Here is a 27,241-nt window from a genome sequence, read left to right on the forward strand (position 1 = left end):
ACATGATCTATTCTAACCAATAAGTGAACACCACCCCATTCATACAGAGGATTGTATTTGGAATTCCTTTAGGGAAGAATAATTGAGGCAAGATGTAAAGTGTTAATATTCCATTTTCCCATAAATGTTCTGTGAAGCTGATCCTTCTATCTACTTTTGTTTACTATTGATCATAGACCTGAATTACATCCTTATCAAAGGGGGAAAAAATATCAAGATATGGCATTGGTACTGTCACTTCAAACACAAGCAGGATGAGGTGCAAAGTATCTTCAGAGAGATACTAATCAATTAGACACTGAGAAAGGGTCAGAACGTAAGAACCACGATCAGGAGTAGGCCACCTGGTCCTTCAAGCCCATTGCACCATCCAATAGGATCACGGCTAGTTTTTTTGTGGCTTCCGCTCCTCTTACGCATCCTCTCACCATAACGCTGAATTTGTTTACTGTTCAAAAAAATTATCTATCTTAGAGTCATAGAGATGTACAGCATGGAAACAGACCCTTCAGGCCAACCCGTCCATGCTGACCAGATATTCCAACCCAATCTAGTCCCACCTGCCAGCACCCAGCCCATATACCTCCAAACCCTTGCTATTCATATACCAATCCAGCTTTTAAAACATTCAATCAGGAAGCCTCAACTACTTCACTGAGCAAAGATTCATAACCCTTTGGGTGAGGAAGTTCCTCCTCAATTCAGTCCTAAATCTGCTCCCCCCTAATTTTGAGGCTATGCCCTCTTGTTCTAGTTTCACCTGCCAGTGGAAGCATCCTCCCTTCTAGCTTATCTATTCCCTTTCTAATTTTGCAAGCTTCTTTAAGATTCCCCTCATTCTTCTAAATTCCAATGAATATAATCCCAGTCTACTCAGTTTCTCCTCATAAGCCAATCCTTTCAACTCCAGAATCAACCTAGTGAATCTCCTCTGCAACCCCTCTACTGCAAATACATCTTTCTCAAGTAAGGAGACCAAAACTGCACACAACTCCAGGTGTGGCCTCACAGCATCCTCTACAGCTGTAACATAACCTCCCTGCTTTTAAACTCAATCCCTCATGTAATGAACGACAAAATTCCATTTGCCCTTCCAATCAGCTCTGCACCTGCAAACCAACCTTCTGTGATTCACACTCAGGGACAGCCAGGTCCCTCTGCACAACAGCATACTGCACCTTTTCACTGTTCAAATAATAGTCCTTTTTACTTTTATTTTTATGAGAATGGATGACTTTGCAATTATCAACATTGCACTCCATCTGCCATTATCTCCTTATTTCCCATTATTAAATCCCCCTTCTCATCCTCTAAATGACCAGTGTTTACCTTAGTCACACTTTTTTTTTCATTTTATCTATTTGTGGAACCTTTTGCTACCTGTCTTTGCCCACCCGCTTGCACTGAATGTGTCCCTCTGCAAACATTGCTACTCTATCACTCATCTTAGTGTCTTCCACGAACTTTGACACACTACATATGGTCCCTAACTCCAAATCATCCGTGTAAATTGTAAACCATTGCAGCCCCAATACTGATCCCTGAGGCACACCACTAGTCACTGATCAGGAATCAGAAAAGCACTCATTTATCTCCACTCTTTGCCTCCTGTTATTTAACCAATCCTCTATCCATGCTAATACATTCCCTGCAACACCATGCGTCTTTATCTTTTGTAGCAGCTATCTGTGCCGCACTTTGTTGAATGCCTTTTGAAAATCTAGATACACCACACTTACTGGGTCCTCATTGTCCACTGCACTTGTAATATTTTCATAGAATTCCAGTAAATTAGTTAAACATGACCTGCCTTTCATGAACCCATGCTGCATCTACCCAATGTCTTGTTATTTCTTCCTTGATAGATTCAAATATTTTCCCCACTATAGAAGTTATAATTCCCCTTTTTTTTTGTCTACCTCCTTTTTTTAATCATGGCATCACATTTGCTGTTTTCCAATCTGCTGGAAATGTCCCAGAGTACAGTGAATTTTGGAAAATTACCATTTGCACATTTGCTATTTCTCCAGTCATCTCTTTTACTACCCTGGGATGCATTCCATCAGAGCCAGGAGACTTGTCCACCTTGCTCTATTAGCTTGCCCAACATTATCTCTTTCATGATAGTGATCATTTCTAGATCATTCTAGATCTACCTTAGTCCCCTTGTTGTTAATTACTGGTTATTCATGTCCGCCACTGTGAACAGTGACACAAGATACCTGTTTAATGCCCCTGCTGTTTCCTTATTTCCCATTATTAAATCCCCCTTCTCATCCTCTAAATGACCAGTGTTTACCTTAGCCACACTTTTTTTTTTCATTTTATCTATTTGTGGAACCTTTTGCTACCTGTCTTTATATTCTGAGCTGGTCTACACTCATGACCTATCTTAATTTTCTTTATAGCTTTTTTTTTTGTGGCTTTCTGTTGACCTTTAAAGGATAACCTATTAACATTTATGGACAAAATTTGTTTAAGTCAGAGGAAACATGGTTAGACTTGGAAAGATGTCCAGATTTGGGGCAAAGCATCACTAAGAAAGGAAAATTACAAAGAAGAGTAAGGATAATGACATTTTTTGGCAGAAACAACTGACAGACTATATAAGAGAAGAATTAATTTCAAACACCCAGATGTGACTCAATACAATTGCAAACAGTTCTTGGGTGTTGTGGCACCATAGGAACATAAGCCATAAGAGTGAAAGTAAGGCCATTCAACCCATTGAGTCCACTCCGCCATTCAAGCATGACTAATGAGCATTTCAACTCCACTTACCCGCATTCTCCCTGTAGCCCTTAATTCCTTGTGACATAAGTATTTATCAATCTCTGCCTTGAAGACATTTAGCGTCCCGGCCTCCACTGCACTCCGCGGCAATGAATTCCACAGGCCCACCACTCTCTGCATTTCTGTTCTGAATTTACCCCCTCTAATTCTAAGGCTGTGTCCACGGGTCCTAGTCTCCTCGCCTAACGGAAACAATTTCCTAGCGTCCATCCTTTCCAAGCCGTGTATTATCTTGTAAGTTTCTATTAGATCTCCCCTTAATCTTCTAAACTCCAATGAATACAATCCCAGGATCCTCAGCCGTTCCTCGTATGTTAGACCTACCATTCCAGGGATTATCTGTGTGAATCTCCGCTGGACACACTCCAGTGTCAGTTTGTCCTTCCTGAGGTGTGGGGACCAAAACTGGACAGATGGGGCCTAACAGATCTTTATAGTACTCCAAATGGGGCCTAACCAGAGCTTTATAAAGTCTCAGTAGCACAACGATGCTTTTATATTCCAAACCTCTTGAGATAAATGACAACATTGCATTCACTTTTTCTTAATCATGGACTCAACCTGCATGTTTACCTTTACAGAATCCTCAGCTAGCACTCCCAGATCCCTTTGTACTTTGGCTTTATGAATTTTCTCACCGTTTAGAAAGTAGTCCATGCTTGTATTCTTTTTTTTTTCCAAAGTGCAAAACCTCGCATTTGCTCACATTGAACTTCATCAGCCATTTCCTGGACTACTCTCCCAAACTGTCTAGATCCTTCTGCAGCCTCCCCACTTCCTCAGTACTACCTGCCTGTCCACCTAACTTCATATCATCGGCAAACTTCGCTAGAATGCCCCCAGTCCCTTCATCCAGATCGTTAATCTATAACGTGAACAGCTGCGGCCCCAACACTGAACCCTGCGGGACACCGCTTGTCACTGGCTGCCATTCCGATTAAAGAACCTTTTATCCCAACTCTCTGCCTTCTGTCAGACAGCCAATCCTCAATCCATGCCAGTAGCTCACCTCGAACACCATGGGCCCTCACCTTACTCAGCAGCCTCCCGACTTGTCACCTCTTCAAAGAATTCCAACAGGTTTGTCAGGCACGACCTCCCTTTACTAAATCCATGTTGACTTGTTCTAATCCGACCCTGCTCTTCCAAGGATTTAGAAACCTCATCCTTAATGATGGATTCTAGAATTTTACCAACAACTGAGATAAGGCTAATTGGCCTATGATTTTCCATCTTTTGTCTTGATCCTTTCTTGAACCAAGGGGCTTACAACAGCGATCTTCCAATCATCCGAGACTTTCCCTGACTCCAGTGAATTTTGAAAGATCTCAACCAACGGTGGTAGAGTCCCTATCTTTAGGCCAGAATGCCCAGGTTTAAATCCCAACTGTACTGGAAACATTGCACAAAATGTCCAAACAAGTTCCAAATATTTGCGAACAGTAGTTAGGGTCTTTAGGTGCAGTTAAATTGTCCATGCATCTGGGCCAGGAGACCTGGGTTCAAGCACATTTGCTCCAGAGATGAGTAATAAAATCTCTGAACAAATTGATGACAAGATATCCATAATTGCAATGTGTGTCCTGAACAGCATAGCCAAGTTTTCAAGGTAATACACAGCATGGAAGGTTCAGTAGGAGAAGATTGGCGAGACTGGTCAGACAGAGGGACTTGTACTGGTCACAAGAAGCTTCAGCCTGGTAATGAGTGTTCTGGTTGCAGAAACAACCCATTGCATTGTGTTAGACAGAAGAAGCATGTCCAGAGTATATGTAGGGTGGTTAAAATGTTACCTAGCTTTTCTAAAGCTAAGGAATGTGAGGGGGCCAAGGAGGCATTGTTGTTAAATTACCAAGTTATGGAAGAAAGAATATTGTGAAGAAGACATAAGGTTGCAGGTGGATGTACTAGCTAGGTAAAGTGGCCAAATATTTAGTAGATGATGCATAATGTGGGGAAAATGTGATGCTCGTTACTTAGACAGAAAGAATGAAAGGCATAGGATTACTAAACCGGAGATTAACTGTGGAATTTCAGAGGTGCAGAGAGATGTGAATGTTCTAGTGCATAAGTCGCAGAATGTTAATATGCAAGGACAGTATGTAATCAAAAAGGTTAATGGGCTGCATTATTGAGAGAGGAATTGAACTTGAATTAAGAATCAAAAACAAATTGCTGGAAAAATTCAGCTGGTCTGGCAGCATCTGTGGAGAAAAAGCAGAGTTAATGTTTTGGGTTCAGTTCTGAAGAAGGGTCTCTGGACTCAAAATGTCAACTATGCTTTTTTCCCCACAGATGCTGCCAGACCTGCTGAGTCTTTCCAGCAATTCCTGTTTTTGTTTCTGATTTCCAGCATCTGCAGTTTTATTTTAGTATAAAAGTAAGAACGTTATACAGGCCATTGGTGAATATGGTCTACATTTTAGATCTCCTTGTTTCAGGAAGGATGTAAATTTATTAAAGGCAATTTAGGAGAGGTTGACGAGATTAATGCCTGAAATGAACAGCAAGTAATTCAGAAGGGAAATGGAATTTTGACCTTTTATTGCTATGAGGTTGGAGTTTTTGAACAGGGAAGTCATGTTACAACTGTATATGGTGTTGGTGAGACCACACCTGGAGTACTATGAACAGTTTTGGTTCCCTTATTTAAAAATGGTATATTAGCACTCATGGCAGTTCAAAAGAGATTCACTAGGCTGATTCCTGGGATGACTAATCATGATCAGCTGAACTGTTCAGGCCTTTATTCGTTAGAGTTGAGAAGAATGAGGGGTGATCTTAATATACTAGATTCTGGGAGGTGACTTGACACAATAAATATTGCAATTATATTTCCACTAGTAGGTGAATCTTGAACTAGGGTATAAAGTTAAATAATAAGAGACACTCATTTAGAACTGAGAGGCAAATGAATTTCTTCTCCTGGTTGATAATGAATGTTTGGAATTCTCCACTCCCAGAGAATTGTGAAGGCTAGCTAATTTACGGTATTTAAAGAGGAGCTGGATAGATTTTTGAAATATGATGGAGTTGATGGGTATGTTGAACTGGCACAAAAGAGAAGTTGAGGCCTGGGGAAGATCTGCTATGATCTTGTTGAATGATGGAGGCACATCTGAGGGGCGGAATGGCCAACTCCTGCTCTCATTCCTTATGTTCTCATGAACAGGTTGTACAGACTGAGCTTGTTTTTGCTGGGGTTAGTGAGGGGTGACTGTATTAAAATATATAACATCTTGAATTATCTTTACAAGGTAAACATGTGAGTGACTCCAAAACTAGGGTGCACTGTTTTAAAATTAGAGGTCACCCTTTAAGACCGATCAGAATTTATTTTCTGAGTGTTGTGACTTTGGAATTCTGCCTCAGGAAGCAACGCCATTAATTATTTTAAAGGCAGATGTAAATAGATTGTTGTTAGGTATGTGAATCCAAGGTGATTGTGGGTTGATGGGAATGTGGGATTGGAGATAAGCTAAATCGACCGTGATCTTATTGAATAGTGGAGCAAACCCAAGGGGCCAAATAGTTTATTTCTGTTCCTATTCTGAACTCGTGTGGAACATACAATGTGCTTCAGATTTGGGATTGACTATGCACTGAAGTCACAAAAATAGTCTTATTTCCAGAAGTAGAAAGAAGCTGGAGTAAACTACTTAATCAGCACAAATGTTGTAGCGACTGAAATAATCTTAGTGTTTTAATAAATAGTCTTAAGCTATCAATGAAAAAAGAAGCTGAAATGAAACTGAATAACAAACATAAGGTGATTGTTTTTGGGAAGTCTGTGTGGTTTATAGTTTACATAATCTGGACCTAATTGTATTCCTGGGAATTCCTCTAATCAAAGTGTTAATGGCATTAGGTGATAGGGGTCTCCAGAAATTTAAAAAGCCTACTAAAGATTAGAGTTGGGGACCAAGAGTAGTCTTAACATGTAGATGTGATCAGTGTTTATTAAAATAAAAGTATTGTTGTGGCCTTTGTTGAGTCTTACATTAATGAGAGGTTTTAATGAAGTTGTGCAATGTTCTTGATGATATGAGGTAAGGGGACATAACTTATTTTGTGCTTCATAGACTTGGCAACTATACTTATTCAGTTTACAATATTATATAATAAAAAAGAGGAAAAAGGTGCTTGTAGGCAAAATAATAAAGAAATAGTTCAGGACTGGACTGGGTACACTGGCTAACTTCATCGTTCAGTGCTTGCATTTAACCAAGAGTGAGGATAAAGGCATGTGTAAAATATGAACATTTATGTGATGAATATAGCAAAGAAATATCCATTTGGTACTGGAGTTTGAGAAAGAAATTGTGTGGGAAGAGATTAGACGCTTTGCAAAGTTTTAGTGGACCAATGGGGTGGGGGGGGCTGGTTTCCCTCCATATCAGTTGGGTTTGGGAGAAATTGAAAAGAAATTGGTGATCACCCCTGGATGGGGAAAGAACAGCAATTAGCTCACTTTTTCTGAGCACTTGAAAGCCTGCATTGAGGGAGAAGCGTATTTATTTAAGGCTGAGATTTCAGAAGAAGTTTGTCGAGCCTTGCAGCATTGTGAGGCCATTAAGGACATTCGAGTGCACAAAGTCATGACCTTACTACAAATGAGGAATTAGTTAAGATGGAAGATGGCATGTGCAAGCTTACTCCTCCAGGAAGCAAACAAATAATATTTCCACAACAAGTAATGTTTATTGTAATTAACCTCTTGATACCAACAGAAACCACTTGGTCTGAAAACAGCACTTGGATCTCTGTATCAAAATGCCCAAATGTAAAGGAGCAAAAATTAGACCACACCAGTTTAGTTTGTGGAACTGTGGGAGTATACGTTTCAACATCCAAAGAATGGAAGAAATACTCCTATTGTTAAATGTGAGCATGTACTTTTACTCCTGTAATTGTTTGCATGAATACAATGGGAATTCAGTTATTTCATATCTAATTACAATTTCTTGAAAGATTTTCTATGACATTAAAGATCGTTTTGCCAACACCATAGTTTTATATGTGTAATGTTATTTAATCCATTAAACCAAATGCTCCTAAGTGGAACTTTCACTGGTTTTACTGGTATCACAAAACTAAACTACGAGTCATCTTTATGAGCAGTAAAACCCTTCAGGCTCTCTGCTTTATTCCTGATGAAGGGCTTTTGCCCGAACTGTTGATTTTACTGCTCCTCGGATGTTGCCTGAACTGCTGTGCTCTTCCAGCACCACTAATCCAGAATCTGGTTTCCAGCATCTGCAGTCATTGTTTTTACCTAGTCATCTTTATGATCCATGTTTATGATTTTCATGTGTGATAAGTTTAAAACTGGAAGTCAGTTTGCATGGGGCCTTATGAAAATTTTGTCACGAGCAGAGTTAGTCAGGGGTGATCTTGAATAAATACATTTATGTCAGACATGTTAATGACATTTCTGTAAATAGAATCAGAACCTCACTTAAAGAGGATCGTGCATTGAGGTAGACATTAAAATTGGTCAGTTGAATTGGTTGTGTACTCTGGCTAGACTGAATGTCAGTTATGATCAGTTGGAACTGAGGACCATGTTAAAACATTTTAGGAGGTTCTGAGAGCTAATAAAACACTGAAGAATCTAAGTTCCGAGAAATTCACCCTCCAGTTTCCAGCTTTGAGTGATCCAGCAGGTATGAAGTCATCCTTTGCATTGCTTCACCTAGCTCCCAGCTTGATGTTCTGGTCTGGCAGGGTTGATCATATTTTTGTTTGGAATAGTAATAAATGCTGTTTATTAGACAGGAAGCTAAGAAACTAAGAAGGATAATTTAAAGCATCTTAGTTGCTGAAATACTGCTACTGGTGGAAGCAGTTGATACCTAATGTTCTGAAAGAAATCCTATACAACAAAATATCCCTGTAGAATGTTTTATGGATAATCATTCTCCTTTTTGGGCAATATTCAGTTGTGAAAGGTTGAAAATTGACCTTGATAGTCTAAAGGAAACCTTGAAAATAATAAATTTCTAAAATAAAATGGGTTGATGCAAGACACCAATTTTCAGATTGTTTTACCAAAATAAATACTTGTCCTAAGAAATGATTAAATGTCTTCAGAGAGGGTCACTTTATGTTATAAGAACATAGAAACAAATGGTTTGGCACACTTTGTAATTGAACATCTTAAAATATTTCTTTAGAGGGGGATTATAGAAGGTCAATTGTATTACAATACATTTTAGAATATGAATTAAAATCATTATCTTTCTACTCCTATTTTTTCAAAATATGAGGAAGTTATCGATTAAAGAGAAGAGCATCAGTTAATATAGCAAGCAATTAGTCAGAAAGGAATGGGTGATAGTTATTAAGTGATGCCCAAGTATTCTAAAAGGAAACAGCTGGACTCATATGAGAGCGGTTGGATTGGTATAATTAATAGACTGACTTTGTGCAATGTTTGTGTCTTTTTTGTCTATGTTTAAAAATCCTGGTTAGAATCCAATAACCTGGGGGGTTGAGTGACCTGTTTCAAAGTTACTTAAGTTTGGAGGTGTCCGAATAATAGCCGATGGGGTCTGTTTGACCTCTTTAGCTGGCAAGCCCTTGAAATCCAAAAATGGTTGCAAGGTTCCATTGTTTGGGTGTATTTGTTCCAGCGCTAAGGATCTGATTGGGCAGGGGTGAGCTCAAGCTAAAACATGATCCTCTTTTGTAAGAGGGTTATTGAGCCTATTTGGCTTCTTTAGTAAACAATATTCCCTCCTATCCATCGCATTGCCTGCACCAACTTGACGGACTTCTTAATTTACTTTTGAACTAATTACTTAGTTGACCAAAGGCCATTAGCACCACTTCTTAAAGACAGTTTTAGACACTCCTCGTTGGCTTTTCCAGTGATACTTACTTTGTCATCTCTGGCTGGGTAGCTATCTCTTGAGTTTTATCACAAGACCCCAAACTAGCTGCCATTGGGCACTGAAACATCCAACTTCAGCATATACCTTCCCATCAGAAAGTGAACAAGCTCCTTTTGCCGAATGGTCTGTCTGTCAAAAATTCCTATATTACCCTCATCTCCTACGAGTTTTGAAAGAAAAACAAGTGTATATTTATTGAAATGTGCTGAATGAAATTTCATCTCCATTTCACTTCAGTGGTGTCCAACATATTGTTCTGGAGCCTCTGTGATTACTCCGAGTGCTAGTAACCTTAAGAAATGCCACATCCTGAGAACCAATTACACAAATGTAATTGAGAGGCAATTGTCTCCCACTTGGGAAGATGCAGATTTATAATAACCTTTAAAAATCAGTCATTCCATCAAATTGCCTCAAAGCTGTTGAGAAAGAAGCCAGACTAAAGTTGAACTTAAACCTCACTATAGTTAGCAATAGCATTATAATTTCCCTGACTAAATGTAACCTAATTGTTTATTCTTTCTAGAGTATTGCCATGGTGATGATTGCGATCGGTTTGTATGCCAGAGTTATGAAGCACGCGGGTGAGTGATGTGATGTATTATCATTTTATTTCTTCAGTGTTTCAGAAACTACTGGAGGAAAGGCAGAATTCTGGATGGGAAAGGAAGTCGGGGGGTGGAGGCAAAAGAGTTTTATTAGGATTGCAAAGCAAAAGGTGAGATTTGGATGAGGACAAGAGAAGATATGTGAATGGGGCTGGGATTAATTGGAATGGAGAATTGAGGTTTGCATAGTTATGGGTGACAAAACTTTGCCATATTTTTCAGAGGCTGCCATGGCCTGCCTTGCAGTGGACCCTGCCATCCTCCTCATCGTGGTAGGTGCACTTATGTTCCTGATCACATTCTGCGGCTGTATAGGATCGCTGCGTGAGAACATCTGCCTCCTTCAGACGGTAAGTGACACTTATCAGGTTGGGGGATGTGCCCATCTGTGTTGTAACAGAGTGGAGGGTAGGACTTGCTTCACTGAGAAATGGGGCTAAAGTTGAGCTGCTGCTGCTGTCAGGATCCCCCCTCCCTCTATCAACTTTGTCTAATATCCTACAATTTACTTTGCCCAGACTTGAGGGTGGGAAGGTCCAAGAGTGATGAGGGATTCTCTGGAAGACTGTATGTTGTAACTCTTGTCACTGGTATCGTCAATGGCAGGAAATTGAATAAAATTTTCAGATAATCAAAATCTCTGTATTATGAACTAAGGATATTAATAACACTTATAAGGGTATAAGTGAGTGGAATGGGCAGACTTGTGGCAGTGAGTTAAAATGTAGGGAATTACGAAGTGATCTACTTTGTTAAGAAAACAAGGAGAAACTATATTAAGTAGAGGGCACAATCCTGGGAACAAATGTACACAAACCTATGAAGGTAGGACAGCTTGAGAAAGTATTTATTAAAGTTTGTGGAATCCTGGGCTGTACAAATAAGAGACGTGGAGTACAAGACCTAGAAAGTTCTGAGACAGCTGTTTGTAGACAGCTGGAATATCCTGTCCAGTGTGTGTCAGCACTACCCAGGAAGAATGGGAAGGCTTCAGAGAGTGCGCTAAAAAGAATCACAATAAAACTTCTGTGGCTGAGACCCTTTGGTTGCAAAGATGGATTGGTAAAGAGATTTGATAGAGATTTTCAAATTATAAATTGGACAGAGTAGACCGGCAGAAATTGTTGAAATCATGGAAGGGTCAAAGAACCAGAAGCTTTCATAGGTGATGGGCAAAGGAAACAGCAATAATACCCAAGAGAATCTTTTGAGCAGTGAGAGTTTAGGATCTGGAATGCCAGCCCTGGATATATTCGATCGTATTTTTCAAAGAAGATTTAGAGAATTATCTGGAAAATTAATTGTGGGCTCTGGGGAAGGGATGGGGGCGTTGTCCTTGTGACAGCCAGCATGAACATTATAGTCCAAATGGTTTCTTTTGGAGTTTCTGTTCTATAAAGTATTAGTTTAGGGCAATTGAGGCAGCTGTAGATTTATGGGGCTTGGGCTGCTTTGATGGTCAGTCTTTATTACAGCTTTACCTATCTTTATCGACTACCCAATACCACTTGCCCCCTTGATTGCCAGTGCGCTCCAACACACTCACTGCTATTCTGATTTTGATTTGTTGTGATTTGATTTTTCAGTTCTCTATCTGCCTGACACTGATTTTTTTGCTACAATTGGTTGCCGGCGTTCTAGGCTTTGTCTTTTCCGATAAGGTATGCTTTTATTTTCTTCAATGCACCTGGAAAGGAAGGGTTGGGGTAGGGAATGGGGGAACGGAGATGGAAATAGCTGAGATAAATGAGGAAATTGTGATCCAGTGATATCAATATGGGATTTAAGACTGGGACTCGTTGGAGAAATGGAAAAGGTTGTAGGAAATGTGGTGATGTTGGGGAATGGATGATGGATGAGTTCTGAGGTGAACACAGGTAAGTTGGATGAGCAGATGGTCGTTTATATGGAACTTGAGGGGCATAAGGGGTAAGTGTTTAAAGTCTAAATCAGTGTAAAGATTCATATTTGCTTCTCACTTTACCAAATGTGTGGTATGTGTATTACTGGTTACAAGAGGATTGGCATTGGGCTGATGATGTAGTTAAGCATCTGCAGTCCACTCACTTGAAAATAGTCCCAGCCTTTCCTTGTAACTCTCTGCAGCAATAGTCTTGCATATTTTGAATATTTATTGGTTTTACAGTCTGATGCAGACTGCCTGAGTGAGCTGTAAGCTCTTCTTGGACTGCCACCTGTGCTCCCAGAGCAGTCAGACATCCTTTCACCAGCGTCAACCTCGAAGAATTCTGAACACCTGACTAAATGTTTGCAGGCTTTTCAAACTATAACTTAGATTAGATTCCCTACAGTATGGAAACAGGCCCTTTGGCTCAACAAGTCCACACCAACTCTCTGAAGAATAACCCCCTCCAGACCCATTCCCATACCCCTATGTTTACCCCTGACTAATGCCCCTAACGCTATGGGCAATTGAGCATGGCCAATTCGCCTGACCTGCACATCTTTGGACTGTGGGAGGAAACCGGGGCACTCAGAGGAAACCCACGCAGACATGGGGAGAATGTGGAAACTCTACACAGACAGTCACCCGAGGTGGGAATCGAACCCAGATTGCTGGCGCTGTGAGGCTGCAGTGTTAACACTGTGCCATCCTCATAACCTTTAGTAAGTTTTTGGATATGCATGGTACTAACATTTAGGTGTTATGAGAGGTGTTGGAGCTTTCTTTTTCCTTCACTGTGATCCCATCTGTCATGAAATTTAATGTATTAGAGTTGCTTACTTGGCCCTGTGGAGAGTTGAGCGTTAACTGTGGTGGTGTTGAATTGGAATCGTGTGTAGATCAGAAGTATCAGTGTGTAGATTCAGCCTATTGAGTCTGCACTACCATTCACTGAGATCACAGCTGATCTGGTAATCCTCAACTCCATTTTCCTGCCCTTTCTTCATAACACTTTACGGATTAAAAATCTGTATGTTTCAACCTTGAATATACTTAATGACCAATGTCAACAGCCCTCTGTGGTAAAGAATTTTACAGATTCATAAACTGGCTGAAGAAGATGCCACTATTTCCATCATCAGCTAGAGAAGCGATTCAGACTGTCAGATTTGGAGTGATTCACTTCCACAGCACACTGCATTTACGTTTTCTGTCCCTGAAGGACATTGTAGGAGCAATTGAGTTTTTACAACAACTTAACTGTTTCATGGTCACGTTTTGGTGGTTCCAGTTTTTTATTCATTATGTTTAGTGTGCTAGTGTCCAGTAACACAGCTCTACTATCTTCTGTGTGCTAATTCATTTAACACTGATCTGTGGAGAATTAATAAACAATGAACTTACTTGGTCAACCCTTTTGTGTTCCTGTCACATACCAGAATGGACCATATATACTGCAATAGGGGAAGTGCCTCAAAACTGGGAATCTTGCAGTTTTTGTTGGACTATTACTCAGCTGTTGTGTGGTACACTGCTTGGATACTAAATGTTCTGCAATGTCTTCACACCAGCTCCATTTTAGCTGGAGGAACTGTTAGATTATTGTTTATAGATGTGTGGAAATTAGTTCTATTTCCCCCTTTCAGTTCTACTAACAAAAAGAAATTCTCATAAAAGCTTGCATGCAGGCACATCAAATTACATTGACCTATTGCTGTGCTCAAAACCAGTTTGGCCTAAGTAATCTGTACTGGTTATCTCGCTGTTTGCATACCCTTCAATTTTCTTCTCATGTGCCTTTCTAGACTTCAATGTATCTATGCTATTTTCTTTAATTATTCCCTGCAATAGCAAGTTCACATTCAAATTTCTGCTGAATTCTGTGTTGATTCCTAAATTTAGTCTCCTCCTCAAGTGGCTACATCTTCTATGTCTTACATTCATATTTTTAAAGCACACTATCAAGTCACTGTCTGTCTTTTTCCCCTGGAGAAGGAACTCCAGCCCACTCAATCTTTCATGATAAATCTTCCTTTGTGTGTTAAATTTTATAAATCTTCCTAGTGCCTCTCTCCTTTTCCTAATATGGACACCAGATCTGTTCATAGAATTCTAACTATATTACAACATTTACAATATTTTTGTGTAGGCAGGGGAAGAAACTGGGAAATGTAGTCCAAGGATTCTTCTCGGAGGAAGAGTCTGTGCAGAGGAGATGACCTGGCACAACACGACGCAAAACTTGCGCCCACACCTCTTCTCCCCCCCCCCCCCCCTTATTTCCCTCCAAGGCTCCAATGGATCCTTCCATATCCGCCACAAATTCACCTGCACCTCCACACACATCATCTATTGCATCCACTGCACCCGATGTGGCCTCCTCTATATTGGGGAGACAGGCCGCCTACTTGCGGAATGTTTCAGAGAACACCTCTGGGACACCCGGACCAACCAACCCAACCACCCCGTAGCTCAACACTTCAACTCTCCCTCCCACTCCACCAAGGACATGCAGGTCCTTGGACTCCTCCATCGCCAGACCATAGCAACACGACGGTTGGAGGAAGAGCGCCTCATCTTCCGCCTAGGAACCCTCCAACCACAAGGGATGAACTCAGATTTCTCCAGTTTCCTCATTTCCCCTCCCCCCACCTTGTCTCAGTCAAATCCCTCGAACTCAGCACCACCTTCCTAACCTGCAATCTTCTTCCTGACCTCTCCGCCCCCACCCCACTCCAGCCTATCACCCTCACCTTGACCTCCTTCCACCTATCGTATTTCCAACGCCCCTCCCCCAAATCCCTCCTCCCTACCTTTTATCTTAGCCTGCTGGACACACTTTCCTCATTCCTGAAGAAGGGCTTGTGCCCAAAACATCGATTCTCCTGTTCCTTGGATGCTGCCTGACCTGCTGCGCTTTTCCAGCAACACATTTTCAGCAAGGATTCTTCTTCTCAAGTTCCATTCATCTTGTATTTGCTTTTATGTAATTTCTGCTCCCTCTGCTGGTTCATTGTGGAAGTGCAAGATGCTGTGGAAGTGAATCACTGCAAATCTGAGAGTTTGAATCTCTTCTTTAGTTGATAGTGGCAATACAGTGGAAACAGACCCTTCAGTCCACACAGTCCAGGCCAATTGTAATCCCAAACCTGCCTGAACTAGTCCTATAGCCCTTCAAACCTTTCTTATTTGTGTACTTATTCTAGTGTCTTTTCAGGTTTCCTCCCACAGTCCCAAGATGTGCGAGTTAGGTGAATTGGCCATGCTAAATTGTCCATAGTGTTAGGTGCATTAGCCAGAGGGAAACTGGTCTGGGTGGGTTACTCTTCAGAGGGTCGGTATGAATTGAGTGGGTCGAAGGGCCTGTTTCCACACTGTAAGGAATCTAATCTAAACTGAGCAAACTGTGCCCGCATCCACTACTTAATCTGGAAGTTCATTCCACACACGAACTACTCTTGGGGGAAAAAAAGTTGCCCCTCATCTTCTCTTTAAATCTTTCTCCTCTCACCTTAAAAATATGCTCCCTAATTTTGTAATTCCCTCACTGTGAGGATAAGACACCTGCCTATCACCTTATCTATACCCCTCATGATTTTAAAAACTTCTATAAGGTCACCCATCAACCTCCTATGCTCAGGTGGAAAAAGTCCCAGTTAATCCAGCCTCTCCCTTTTAACTCAAGCTTTCTATTCCAGGCAACATCCTGGTAAATCTTTTCTGTACCCTCTCCAACTTGGTATTATCCTTCCTCTGACAGGGCGACCACAACTGGACACCGCACTCCATAATTGGCCCCAACGACATCCTGAAAAACCTCAACACTACATCCCAACATCTGTACACTACATTTTGAGCAATGAAGCCAAGCATGCCAAATGCCCGAATCATCCTGTCTGTACGTGACACAAACTTCAAAGAACTACGTACCTAGTGGTGTCTTCTTAGCCACGACCATCTGCTAAAGGTGGTTTTTGCTCTGCCCAATTTGTCGTAGTTTTCTAGACCACTTCAGCAAGCATTAGAGTCGATCACATTATGGGACTGGAATCATGTGTAGGCTGAACTGGGCAAAAGGTGACCTGTTAGTTGCTAAGTCAATCCAATTGCTTTGTTGTCATTCTCACTGGCATCAGCTTTATATTTCTAAATGCTATTACTTACATTTAGGAACTTGAATTCAGTTTTATGTTGGAATTTGAACTGGCCTTTGCTGAAGTAGTAGTCCTGTGTCATCATTCCTGTACCCTTACATATTGAGCAGATAATGACTATGGAAGATTAAGCTTGATAGGAAAGTAATGGGTGAGTTCTTAAGGTGGACACCCAGAAAAGAGTCTTTTTACACATTTTATATCTTCTTGCCCACAAGAAGCAGTCCAGCTGGGTTTATTATTCAATGGCTAAGGGGAGGCCTTACTTGATAAGTTGGAGTTATGTCTGTCATTAATTCCCAAATATTCCCTTGTTTCTAACACAGGCCCGATCAAAGGTCAGTGAGATCATCGACAGTGCAATAGTCCACTATCGAGACGACCTAGATCTCCAAAATCTCATCGACTATGGGCAGAAGCAGGTACAGTGCCATGTGGTCATAAACTCTATCCATTAAATTACTTTTAATCTGATCAGTATCCTTTTGTCACTCGCACTTCAATTTATTTTTACAATCTTCCTTTCTTACCCCTCACTTGCACTGAGTTGCTTAGATTAGATTAGATTAGATTACTTACAGTGTGGAAACAGGCCCTTCGGCCCAACAAGTCCACACCGACCCGCCGAAGCGCAACCCACCCATCCCCCTACATTTACCCTTTACCTAACACTACGGGCAATTTAGCATGGCCAATTCACCTGACCTGCACATCTTTGGACTGTGGGAGGAAACCGGAGCACCCGGAGGAAACCCACGCAGACACGGGGAGAATGTGCAAACTCCACACAGTCAGTCGCCTGAGTCGGGAAGTGAACCCGGGTCCCTGGCGCTGTGAGGCAGCAGTGCTAACCACTGTGCCACCGTGCCACCGCTTCTTAACATACATTATGAAATACCATTGCCACAAGGATTAACAAAGTGCTGAAGCATTGATGTTTGAGTTATTGAGGCCTTCAAAAGAGAAACTTAGTCTTGGAGACAATTAAGTAATTTAGTTGTAAATAATGTACAGCTGGATACGACAATTTGTTGAAACAATCATTTCCTCAATCTTTCAATTTTAGATTTCAATCTGCAGCAATAATCTTAAAAATTCAGATATAATGTAAAAATGTAAACTTTATTAAGAATGGATTCCCTTTCTACTTCTCAATTTTAACCTCCAGTCAGTTAATTTGACATGTTCAGCCTGTAGGCATAATGGAGAATTTTATTTGGATTTTTCTGTCCTGATCTCCTTTTTTGACATAAGTTACAGAATCTCTGCAGGATGAAAATAGGCCATTTAACAATCTGCGTAACTGTACATCCAAGGTCCTTCTACGCCACAATGCTGCTTGTTTCCCTATTTTGTTTCCAAAATGCAAAATGTAACACTTTCATGGAACATACCAGCCCATTCCATTTATATCTTTTGTAGTTTTTCATAACATTATAACTGTCATCTAACTTTGTCATCCACTATTTTTATATTGGGTTCTAATGCTTTTGTTTCTTATTCATTAAGGTCAATTCACTTGCATTTTTAAAAAAAAAAGTCCTGAATATGGGTGTCACTGGCAAAGTTGACACTTATCAGTTCCCATCCCTAATTGTGCCAAGGAGGGGGATGGTGAGTACCCCCTTAAGCCACTGAGGCCCTTGATATAAAGATGCACACTCTCTGTAAGAGAGGGGTTTTCAAGATTTTGACCCAGCGACAATCAAGGAAAGCCTAAGTTCAAATCAGGATGATATGACTTGGATCCCACTGCAGATATTTTGGCATATAACCTAGGCTGATAATCTAGTGCTGTACTGATGGGATGCTGCACTGTCAGAGATACCATCTTTCAGATGAGATGTTAAACTGATGCCCCAAGTACTCCCTCTAGGAAAAGTGCAAAGGTTGGCGAGCAAGCAACAATTGACACAAACCCCACTGGGGATCGGCACTTTCAGGGGAGGAGGCTGGGGAAAAGGACATGCGGCCCAACACTGAGAGCAAAAGGCACTAATCTGTTTGTCTTCCTTCTGCTGCTGTGTTCCCCACTTTTTTTGGCTCCACAGTTCAGCTGTTGTGGGGGAATCTCCTACAAGGACTGGAGCCACAATATGTACTTCAACTGCACGGAAGAGAACCCCAGCCGGGAACGCTGCTCCGTCCCCTATTCGTGCTGCCTGCGCTCTAAAGAGGTAAGTACCCCAATGCTGATGAATACTGATAGACAGGCTGCAGTTCTGTTCCTAAATTAATAATGATACAAGCACACAGTCAAAGAGCAAGAACATAATACTGAAGATGCTGAAAATTTGAAATAAAAATGAGAAAATCCTGGAAACACTCAGCAGGTCAGACAAAGAACATTGGTAAGTTTATTAAGGATTAAATGTAATACATATACCCAACCTTCGGATTATAATGGATACTTTCTACAGGATATACTCCCATCAAAGTTAGTTTGGTTCAACCCTCCACATTGCACCCTCCATCATCTCGCCTCAATACAGTGGTTTCACTTTATACAAAGACCATTAGAGTATCTAATCCATGATTGAAGTTTATTACTTTGAAGAAATAAGTGTAATTAATCTGAGTATAAATACCAATAACAAAGTGAGCATGGAGCTGTTACCACTGGAAGAGACATACAGTCTAACAGTCCATGCATTTTTCTTTGGAAGTTATTTGCTATTTGACATCGTCATTCCAACCCCTACCATAGTCCTTGTCCTGTCAGAACACAGCAAGTTTGAATATACCATCGATGATCTTTTAATTAGGTCGGTTTAAGGCATGGAAGAATTTCAGCTACATTCCAACATTCTTGTTTGTTGGCCAAGATCAGCTGCTCTGCTTTATTCAGATTCTCATGTAATAAACTCTGCAATGCATTATCACTGGTGATAGAATCTTCTTTCTGTCCATACTGTCCACAACTACAATCACATACCAGCTTGGTAAAGTTTTTTCAACAAAGAACACAATGATTTCCTGCTTCTAATATCCCATATCAGGAAATTCACCTCTCTCCCAATTTACTGTCAGTTGTAGGTGATGTGCACACAAGTTCATCAACATACTGGTTTTGCACCCATTTAATGCGCCAGAGGTTCCAGATACGTTCTCCAAATAAACTGTCATGTCCAATTAAAGGTACAGTAAGGATTAACCTGATAGTTTCTCGATCTCAAGGACAATAACTCCAATGTTTCCAATCTCTATATACATAATCACTAAAGCAGTTTGGTTCTGTACAGTGACATATGAAGAAACAAGCAAACATTGGAGTTTGACGCTATCCAACAAACAAACCAAAGGCATTTCTTCCTTGTACAAGGCTATATTTACATATTTGAGGCATTGGGGGGTCCAGTAACTGAACAGGCCTCCAATTAACTTTGGCTGAAAGACTTTGGATGGTTTTTTTTTTTACCCCTGTGCCTTGACAGCAACTACACCAAGTTTTAGTGCATCCCTCAGCTTGTAGTCCTGGAGCTTGGAATGTGCCAAATTACAACACTCAATCAAGGTCTTCCAGAGGAAGGAGTTGACCAACACTTTTTGGGCAGTCCAAAGAGCATCTTTCAGAGTTGATGGCCCTCCAGGCACAGTTGATGTTTGTCTTAGTCTGTTCCCCAGGACACACACCATCGAGCACAGAATCCTGCACTACAGAGCTGCTCAAAACTAATCTTGACAAAAATCACTGCATCTTTCTCCAGACTTTCTTTGCAAAGGCATGTTCCAGGAGGAGATGTATGACCGTCTCTATCCCCCCACAGCAGCTTCGAGGGCAGCATGCAGTGGTGTAGCCGTACACTTTAGGAAAGATGCTTTGCCTGTGGGCAGGAGTTATAGGAAATTCAGAGTAACTGTGGAAGGAATGTTATTACACGAGAGAGTGCTGAAGGGATTCACCAGGATATTGCTTGAGCTGGGATGTTTCTACAATGAAGAAAGACTCAATAGGCAGGAGTGTTTTTCTTTGAGCAGCGAAGGCTGAGGGGGAGATCTGATCAGGGTATGTAATGTTCTGAGAGGCAGAAGCTGGACGGGGAGAGATGTTTTCCCCATAGTACAGGGGTCAATAACCAGGGGCTCAGTTTAAGGTAAGGAACAAAAAGATTTACAAGAGATTTGAGGAAAACGTTTTTTTCACCCAGAGGGTTGTGGGTATCTGGCATTCACTTAAATGTAAGAAGCATTTAGATGAAATGCCACAGCATACAAGGCCAAATGCTGGGAAATGGGATTAGAATAGATAAATGCATGATGACTGACAGGACATGATTGGCCAACGGGCCTCTTTCTGTGCTGTAAAAGCTCTGACTACAGTAGTTAGAGTAGCTTCAGTTGGGTGGGGAGATTGGGAACGTTGGAGTTATTCTCCTTAGGACAAAGCTTTAGAGAACATTTGGCACATGAAGGGTTTTGAGAGAGTAAATGTAGAGAAATTGCGGTAAGCAAATTAGTAACCTGAAAATACAAGATTTATGTAACTAACAAAGAAAGAGGTGACTAGAGAAAAATGATCTTTCTACAGTGAGTTATTATGACCTGGGATGCATCACTTAAAAGGGCAGTGGATGTAGACTGTGTAATAATCTCTTACCAAAGAAAATTGGATCATTTATGAAGGATCAAAATTTATTGGGTTTTGGGGAGAAGGGGGCTATTGGATTGCCGTACCAAAGAGTTAGCCCAGAAACGATGAGCCAAATGGATTCCTTCTGTTCTGTATGTTTCTATGATCCTATATCCTACAGAAGGTTATCCAATATATAGTTTCTGATAGTTACTGTCTCACAGATTAAGTGCACATATCACAGATATTGCCATTTGGAGCAAATGGAAGAATAAAACTGCTTACAAAGTAGACACAGCATCAAGTGTATCTATCTGAATAGGGTTTGTGGAAATGTGAAAAAGCTGAATACACCTGCTTCTCTGTCACGGTGCACTTGCCATCTCTGACCCCTGTGTCCTTCCAATGCAGAAGGTGATCAACACCATGTGTGGCCATGGGATGCAGGACCTGGACTATTTGGCAGCGGAAGAATACATCTACACCAATGGTTGCATCGACAAGCTAGTCAACTGGATCCATAGCAATCTCTTCCTGTTGGGAGGAGTAGCCCTGGGCTTTGCTATCCCACAGGTCAGTATCACATCCACTTAATCCCACCTCCATGGAACCTGTTCCACCATTCATGGTTGATCTGTATCTATTAATTACCCTTGCCTACCAAAAACGTATTACGTATTGAAACACAGGTTTTCAATTGATGCAGTCCTACAAGGAGTTGGGTTTGTTCCTGTGTGTGTGAGGTGCGGGTGGGGATGTGTAGAATTCCTCTAGCCATAAAAACTTAAAACCCCTTGTTCTGCACTCTACCAAATCCTTTAATCATCTTCAGCTTCTTAACTGGGTCATCTGTGACCTTTTATACTGAAAGAAGACCATAAAACATGGAAGCAGAATTAATTTAGCCATTGAATCTTCTCCACCATCCACTCAGATCATAACTAATCTGATAATCCTCAACTCCCACTTTCCTGCGTTTTCCCTATAGCCCTTGATTCCCTTGCTGACTTCAAAATCTGTCAATCTCAGCCTTGAATATACTTAACAACACAGCCTTGACTGCATGTGAATTCCATAGATTCACCACATTCTAGGAGCAAAAATTCCTCATCCGTGTTTTAAATGTTTTAAAACCCCTTATTCGGAGATTATGTCCTTTTAGTCCTAGACTCCCACAAGATGAAACAATTTTACCATTTTTTTTCCCTGTCAAGACCCCAAAGAATCTTGCATGTTTCAATAAGATTTCCTTGTTTTTAAATTCATTTGATGTTCAAGCATTTTCTCATGAGTAATAGTTATTGTATTTATTTTCTCTCCTCCTTTTGCCCTTTTGATTATTTAGTGACTTTGGAATGGTGTTACTATCTTCTGCAGTGAAGACTGATGCAAAGAGTTTATTCAACTCCTCTTTTGCCATTTCATGATTCCACATTATTAGTTCCCAGCCTCATTCTCTAAGGGGCCTTTGTTCATTTTGGCAGTACTTCACTTTGGAATTAGTATAATCTATACAGTTTATTCTCAGAATTTATCTGTGTTGGGCTCTCGTTGGCATCCCACAATCCCCTGCTATGCCAATCCAGCCATCCCCCTCCCCACCCCATCCCCCCAAAAAAATCAACCACCCAGTACATCTTCCCGTGATCCTTGATGGCAAGCTCTGGGGTAAAAGGAGAGATGATGCTCCTGAGTTTCTTCAGTGACTGGATTGTAATCAGAAGGAGAGATCCAGTGTTATTCATTCTACATTCCCTCCTTGTGTTGCCTTTGACACAGAGACAAATCTCAGTGTGCCTCCTGGATGCTGAAATCAGCTGGTTCCCATCCAGTGTTAATTTTTGGATGTGCACTGTCTGCAGTTGAATAGTGTCTAGTGGACACCCATCAGGGCGGAGGTATGAGAACCAGTGAAAATTGTCTCTGGCACAAAGGAGAATTGAAGCTGAGAAAAGCCTAAGTAAATGCTGATGATTCTGGGAGGAAGGTGGAGCAGGCATTCTAAAATAGTGCTTCCATGTGGTAGAAAAGAGCCACAAACCAGGATACGTCTGTCCTACAATGGTGGTGTCATGTGTGTTATTCAAGAGGCTGCTTCCCCTCATGATTGAGAAGAATAGTTCAACAACGATGGGGTACCACCAGACAGCCTGGAAGGCAGCAATGTCCTTTTAACAAGGAAAGATCTTGCATTTATAATGTTTTTCACACAATCAGGAAGTCCAAAAGCTCATGAAGTACAGGAGGGATGTTTAAATGTAGACACTGATGTAATGTGGGAAAATTGTTAGCTGATTTATGTACAGGAAGGGACTGATAATAAACGATAATGACCTGATGATGTGATTAGGCCTTGCTTGAGGGATAAATATTGGCCAGTACACCAGAGAGAACACAGTTATAATAGGATCTTTAAAATCCTTCTGAAAAACTAAGGCCCCTAATGTCTCAACAGAATGTGGGACCTCTGCAGTACTCCCTCAATGTTGGCTTAGATCATGTGCCCAATTCAATGGAATGGATGTTGAGCTCATGATCTTCTGACATTCTGGTGAGTGTTGCACTGAACTACCACTGTAAATAAGATGATACTAAAAGAATGTGGACAACAAATGAGCAAATATGTGAATATTATTAGCTGCAGAAAACTGTTCCTTTAAGAAAACTGTGTGGGTCTCTCTTCACTTTTTTTTGTTTCTACTTCTCTCTTCGGCTGCCATCTCCAGTTGGTGGGAATTCTTCTCTCCCAGATCCTCATCAACCAGATCAAAGATCAGATTGAACTCCAGAAATACAACAGCCAGCACCGAGCAGACCCATGGTACTGACTCTTCCCTGTTAGTCAACACCCCTCCCCCACTCAACATCGTAGCTATTCTCACATTGGAGGCAGCACACTGTTCCCCTGGAGCCATTTTACAAGCTGCTGACATGAAGAGCAATTGAATTCTGAAGTGCATTGGAAGTGTTTGTTCAGAAAGGACTGTGGTCGATAAGGATGGATAGAAACCACTCTACTTTTCATGCATTGTACACACTGATGATAGAAACTCTGTTTTAAATTAATCTCTCATCTTGGTCATCAATGTCACATTTTAACATTATTTGTATTGTAAATATCTGGAGTAGGGATTCTGTAATATGACTGTTATATTGAACATCATCCTGTATTTTAAAAAAAACAAAAACTGCAGATGCTGTAAATCAAAAATCAGAACACAAATTGCTGGTAAATCTTAACAGGTCTTGCAGCTTCTGTGTGGAGAAATCAGTGTTAATGGTTTGGGTCCAGTGACCCTTCAGAACTCCAGTATCCTGTATATGTCATTGATACAGTCCAGTTTGCTCTTTTTTTTACACTTGTATTTTAAGAGATTTATTTGTCTGTTTCTGGGAAGCTGTGCTAATTGATGACCATGTTTGCTGCTGTTTGTGAAATATCTTGCCCCATCATGCACTCTGTTCCTGTATGTTACTGTTAACCTGTCAGTTTTGTGTTGCTGTCTTGCTGTTGTCTCTTAACACATTGTCTTTCTGAGAAAGACAATCTGGGGTGAATTCCGTGCCTCCCAAACATGGTTGGAAGGCATTTAAAATTGTTGATGTGCTTCCTCAGTCATGAACCTAAACCTAGCACTAAAAGAGGGAAGATAATTCCTGACTTATGGTGTTATTGTATTGAAATGGATGTTACATTGATGTGGCTTTTCCAATTGTATATGAGTGTGTTGAGGGGGGTGGTTTATGTGGATAATGCTGATATCCAATTGTTAATTTAAATTTTTGCTAAATAAAATATTTTTGTCTTTTAATAAAATTTATAAGTTGTTTGTTGTGTTAAAGTACCTTTTAAATATTTACTTTTGGTTAACTTGAGTCGTCCAAATAATGCAGCAAGGGGGTGGAAGTTGTTCCAGCAGATGGTGGAATGACAGAGTTCAGTAATGTGCTCAGCTTCTCAGATTCTACCTTCACAGTTGCAGTTCCTTAGCCAAAAATTCCTAATCTCAGACATGCACTTTCTTGACTAAAGAGGGAAGGTGGAGAGATCAAAACTGTGCTTAAAGTATAGCCAAATGGCCTACCAGGTTCCCTGTTTGGACTCGCTTATAAGGATATATCAAAAGGTTGGCCAGCCTGGGAGTGGCAGAGAGTTTTTTTTTAAAAACCCTATCAGAGGTGAAGGAAAATGGACATGGAAACATAGGATATTGTGTTGCCCCACATGGCCAGCTATAACCTTTATGATTAAGGAAATTTTGTGTTGATCAAGGAATCAATATATACTATGCAGGAGAGTTCTTGCAAGCTATGGAGCTAACTACAAATCATCCTTGTTCCCCACAAAGTCCCTGCGGACCGCTCATTGAATGATCTGACCTCTCCTTGAATGATTCCAGTACTTAAGCCTCCAATCCTATCATAGCTTTCCTAAAATCCAGTTTTATTTCTAGATTGGTGGTGATGGCAAGAAGGATTGATGTTAATAAAAATGCGGCCAGGCCAAGAGTCAAAGATCATTTGTTTGAATCTCTTTTTTTTCCCCTTTCTCTTCCCCTCACTGCCCCCCCCCCCCCCCCCCCCCCAAAACCCATTTCAAATCACAATCTATCGTTTATCTGTTTGTGTTCCTTCGTCCATCACACAAACTATTCAGGGCCCTGTAAAATATTCCAAACAAGTCCTTGTTTAAATCAATCTGTGCGCAATTCATACCACAGGAGATGAACTGGCAATTACATAGAAAATGAACCTGTTTGTCTGTGCAGGGCCTCCAGCACTCAGCACTCTCGTCTGGAGAGCCTGTGTGTGTGTGGTCTGAACCTCTTGCCAACAAGAGGCACTCCCAGCAGCAGCCTGTTGCATCAGTTTTCACTGTCAGCTTTGGCTCAGTTTCCTGCCTGAAAACTTTCCTGTTTTCTTTGTTTCCTAGTCCTACCCACCTCTCCCTCTACTGAAGACTCAGATTCTTGGAGGAGGTGAAATCAGGAGAGGGAGGAACTATTCCACAGTCATTGCTGTCTGCCATCTTTAACTGCACCCTAATGAATGATTGAGAGGCCTTGACAGCAGCAGAGATATTCTGCCATGGCAGTCCAATATGGAGTATCCCTGACCTCTTCCCAGTGAGGTAGAAAGTAAGGCGCAATTGTCACAGTGTAAATCTCCTACCAAGAATGAGACTAGTCAGCTGTGATGTCCTCACCCAAACACAGTACTTGAACTGTACTGTCCAGTGATAATAAGTAGGAGCTTGTGCACTCCCTCATGCTGTCGTTTTGTTTCTTTTTCTTCCCCACACGGGCACGCGCACGTGCACACAGTGGTGAGTAGGGAATCTGAGGCAATGTTGGCAAATATGAAATATGATATGTGAAAATTTAAGATTATGCACTCTGGTGAGGAGAGGGATGAGTATTATTTAATTTGGGAAAGGCGGCAGCATGGGGATTTGTGTGTCCTAGTGCATGAAGCACAAAAAACTACCATCTAAGTTCAGGGGGTAATGGGGAGGCAAATGGAGGGTTGGCCATTATTTCAAAGGGACTGGGGTTTAAAAATAGCAAAGTATTGTTAAAACTGTGCAAGGTACTGTTCAGAACACAACTGGAATGCTGTGAACAGTTTTAGGCCCCTTATCTAGGAAACGATATACTGGCCATGGAGGCAGTCCAGAGAAGATAGACTTGGTTGATCCTGGGGTAGATGGAATTTCTTATGAGGTAAGGTTGAATAGGTTGGGCTTGTACTGACTGCAGTTTAAGATAATGAGAGGAGCTCTTTTCAAAGCAAGTAACATTTATCGGGGCTTGACAGTGTATATGAGGACTGGTTGTTTCCCCTAGTGGGAGAGTCCAGGACCAGGCAGTATAACCTCAAAGGGGTCACCCATTTAAGGCACATCAAGGTACCCCCACCCCCTGAGGATGATGAATCTGCAGACTTCTTTACCCCAGAGGGCTGTTAATATGTTCAAAGTTCAGATGCACAGGCTTCTAATCGTTAAGGAAATCAAGTATTCTGGGGATTATCATATCAGACATGATCTTGCAATGATGGAATGGACTCATTGGGCCGAATGGCCTACTCTGCTTCTATGTTTTATGGTGACTCCCCTGTCCCATGGTGCAGTGAAATCAGCCTACTCTGTACAGAGCTATCATGGGACTATGAGGGAAATGGTGCTAACACTCATATCTTTGTTTCCCATCCAGAGTAATATGGGGAATGATTAGCTCAGTTGGCTTGATGGCTAGTTCACAATGCAGAGTAGTATCATTTGTGCTGGTTCATAGAACTTTCAGCGCAGTACA

The 27,241-nt window shown here is 41.1% G+C and overlaps 1 protein-coding gene across 3 annotated transcripts in view; it reads left to right on the forward strand.

The window, feature by feature from the left end:
• tspan33a (tetraspanin 33a) overlaps positions 1 to 24,681 on the forward strand; it is a 48,262-nt gene extending 23,581 nt beyond the window's left edge. The window contains exons 2-9 of one of the 3 annotated variants that reach the window (XM_072562831.1): positions 7,524 to 7,677; positions 10,216 to 10,273; positions 10,520 to 10,647; positions 11,884 to 11,958; positions 16,684 to 16,779; positions 18,409 to 18,534; positions 21,339 to 21,500; positions 23,654 to 24,681. In XM_072562831.1, the coding sequence (XP_072418932.1) occupies positions 7,567 to 7,677; positions 10,216 to 10,273; positions 10,520 to 10,647; positions 11,884 to 11,958; positions 16,684 to 16,779; positions 18,409 to 18,534; positions 21,339 to 21,500; positions 23,654 to 23,755 (858 nt within the window). In that variant the 5' untranslated portion in view covers positions 7,524 to 7,566 and the 3' untranslated portion in view covers positions 23,756 to 24,681. Of the gene's footprint in view, positions 1 to 7,523; positions 7,678 to 10,215; positions 10,274 to 10,310; positions 10,408 to 10,519; positions 10,648 to 11,883; positions 11,959 to 16,683; positions 16,780 to 18,408; positions 18,535 to 21,338; positions 21,501 to 23,653 lie in introns of all 3 variants that reach the window. The other 2 variants (XM_072562832.1, XM_072562834.1) reach the window with 2 other exon arrangements.
• Positions 24,682 to 27,241: the final 2,560 nt, after the last annotated feature.

The sequence above is a fragment of the Chiloscyllium punctatum genome, chromosome 44 (assembly GCF_047496795.1).
Source record: "Chiloscyllium punctatum isolate Juve2018m chromosome 44, sChiPun1.3, whole genome shotgun sequence".
Classification (NCBI taxonomy): domain Eukaryota; kingdom Metazoa; phylum Chordata; class Chondrichthyes; order Orectolobiformes; family Hemiscylliidae; genus Chiloscyllium; species Chiloscyllium punctatum.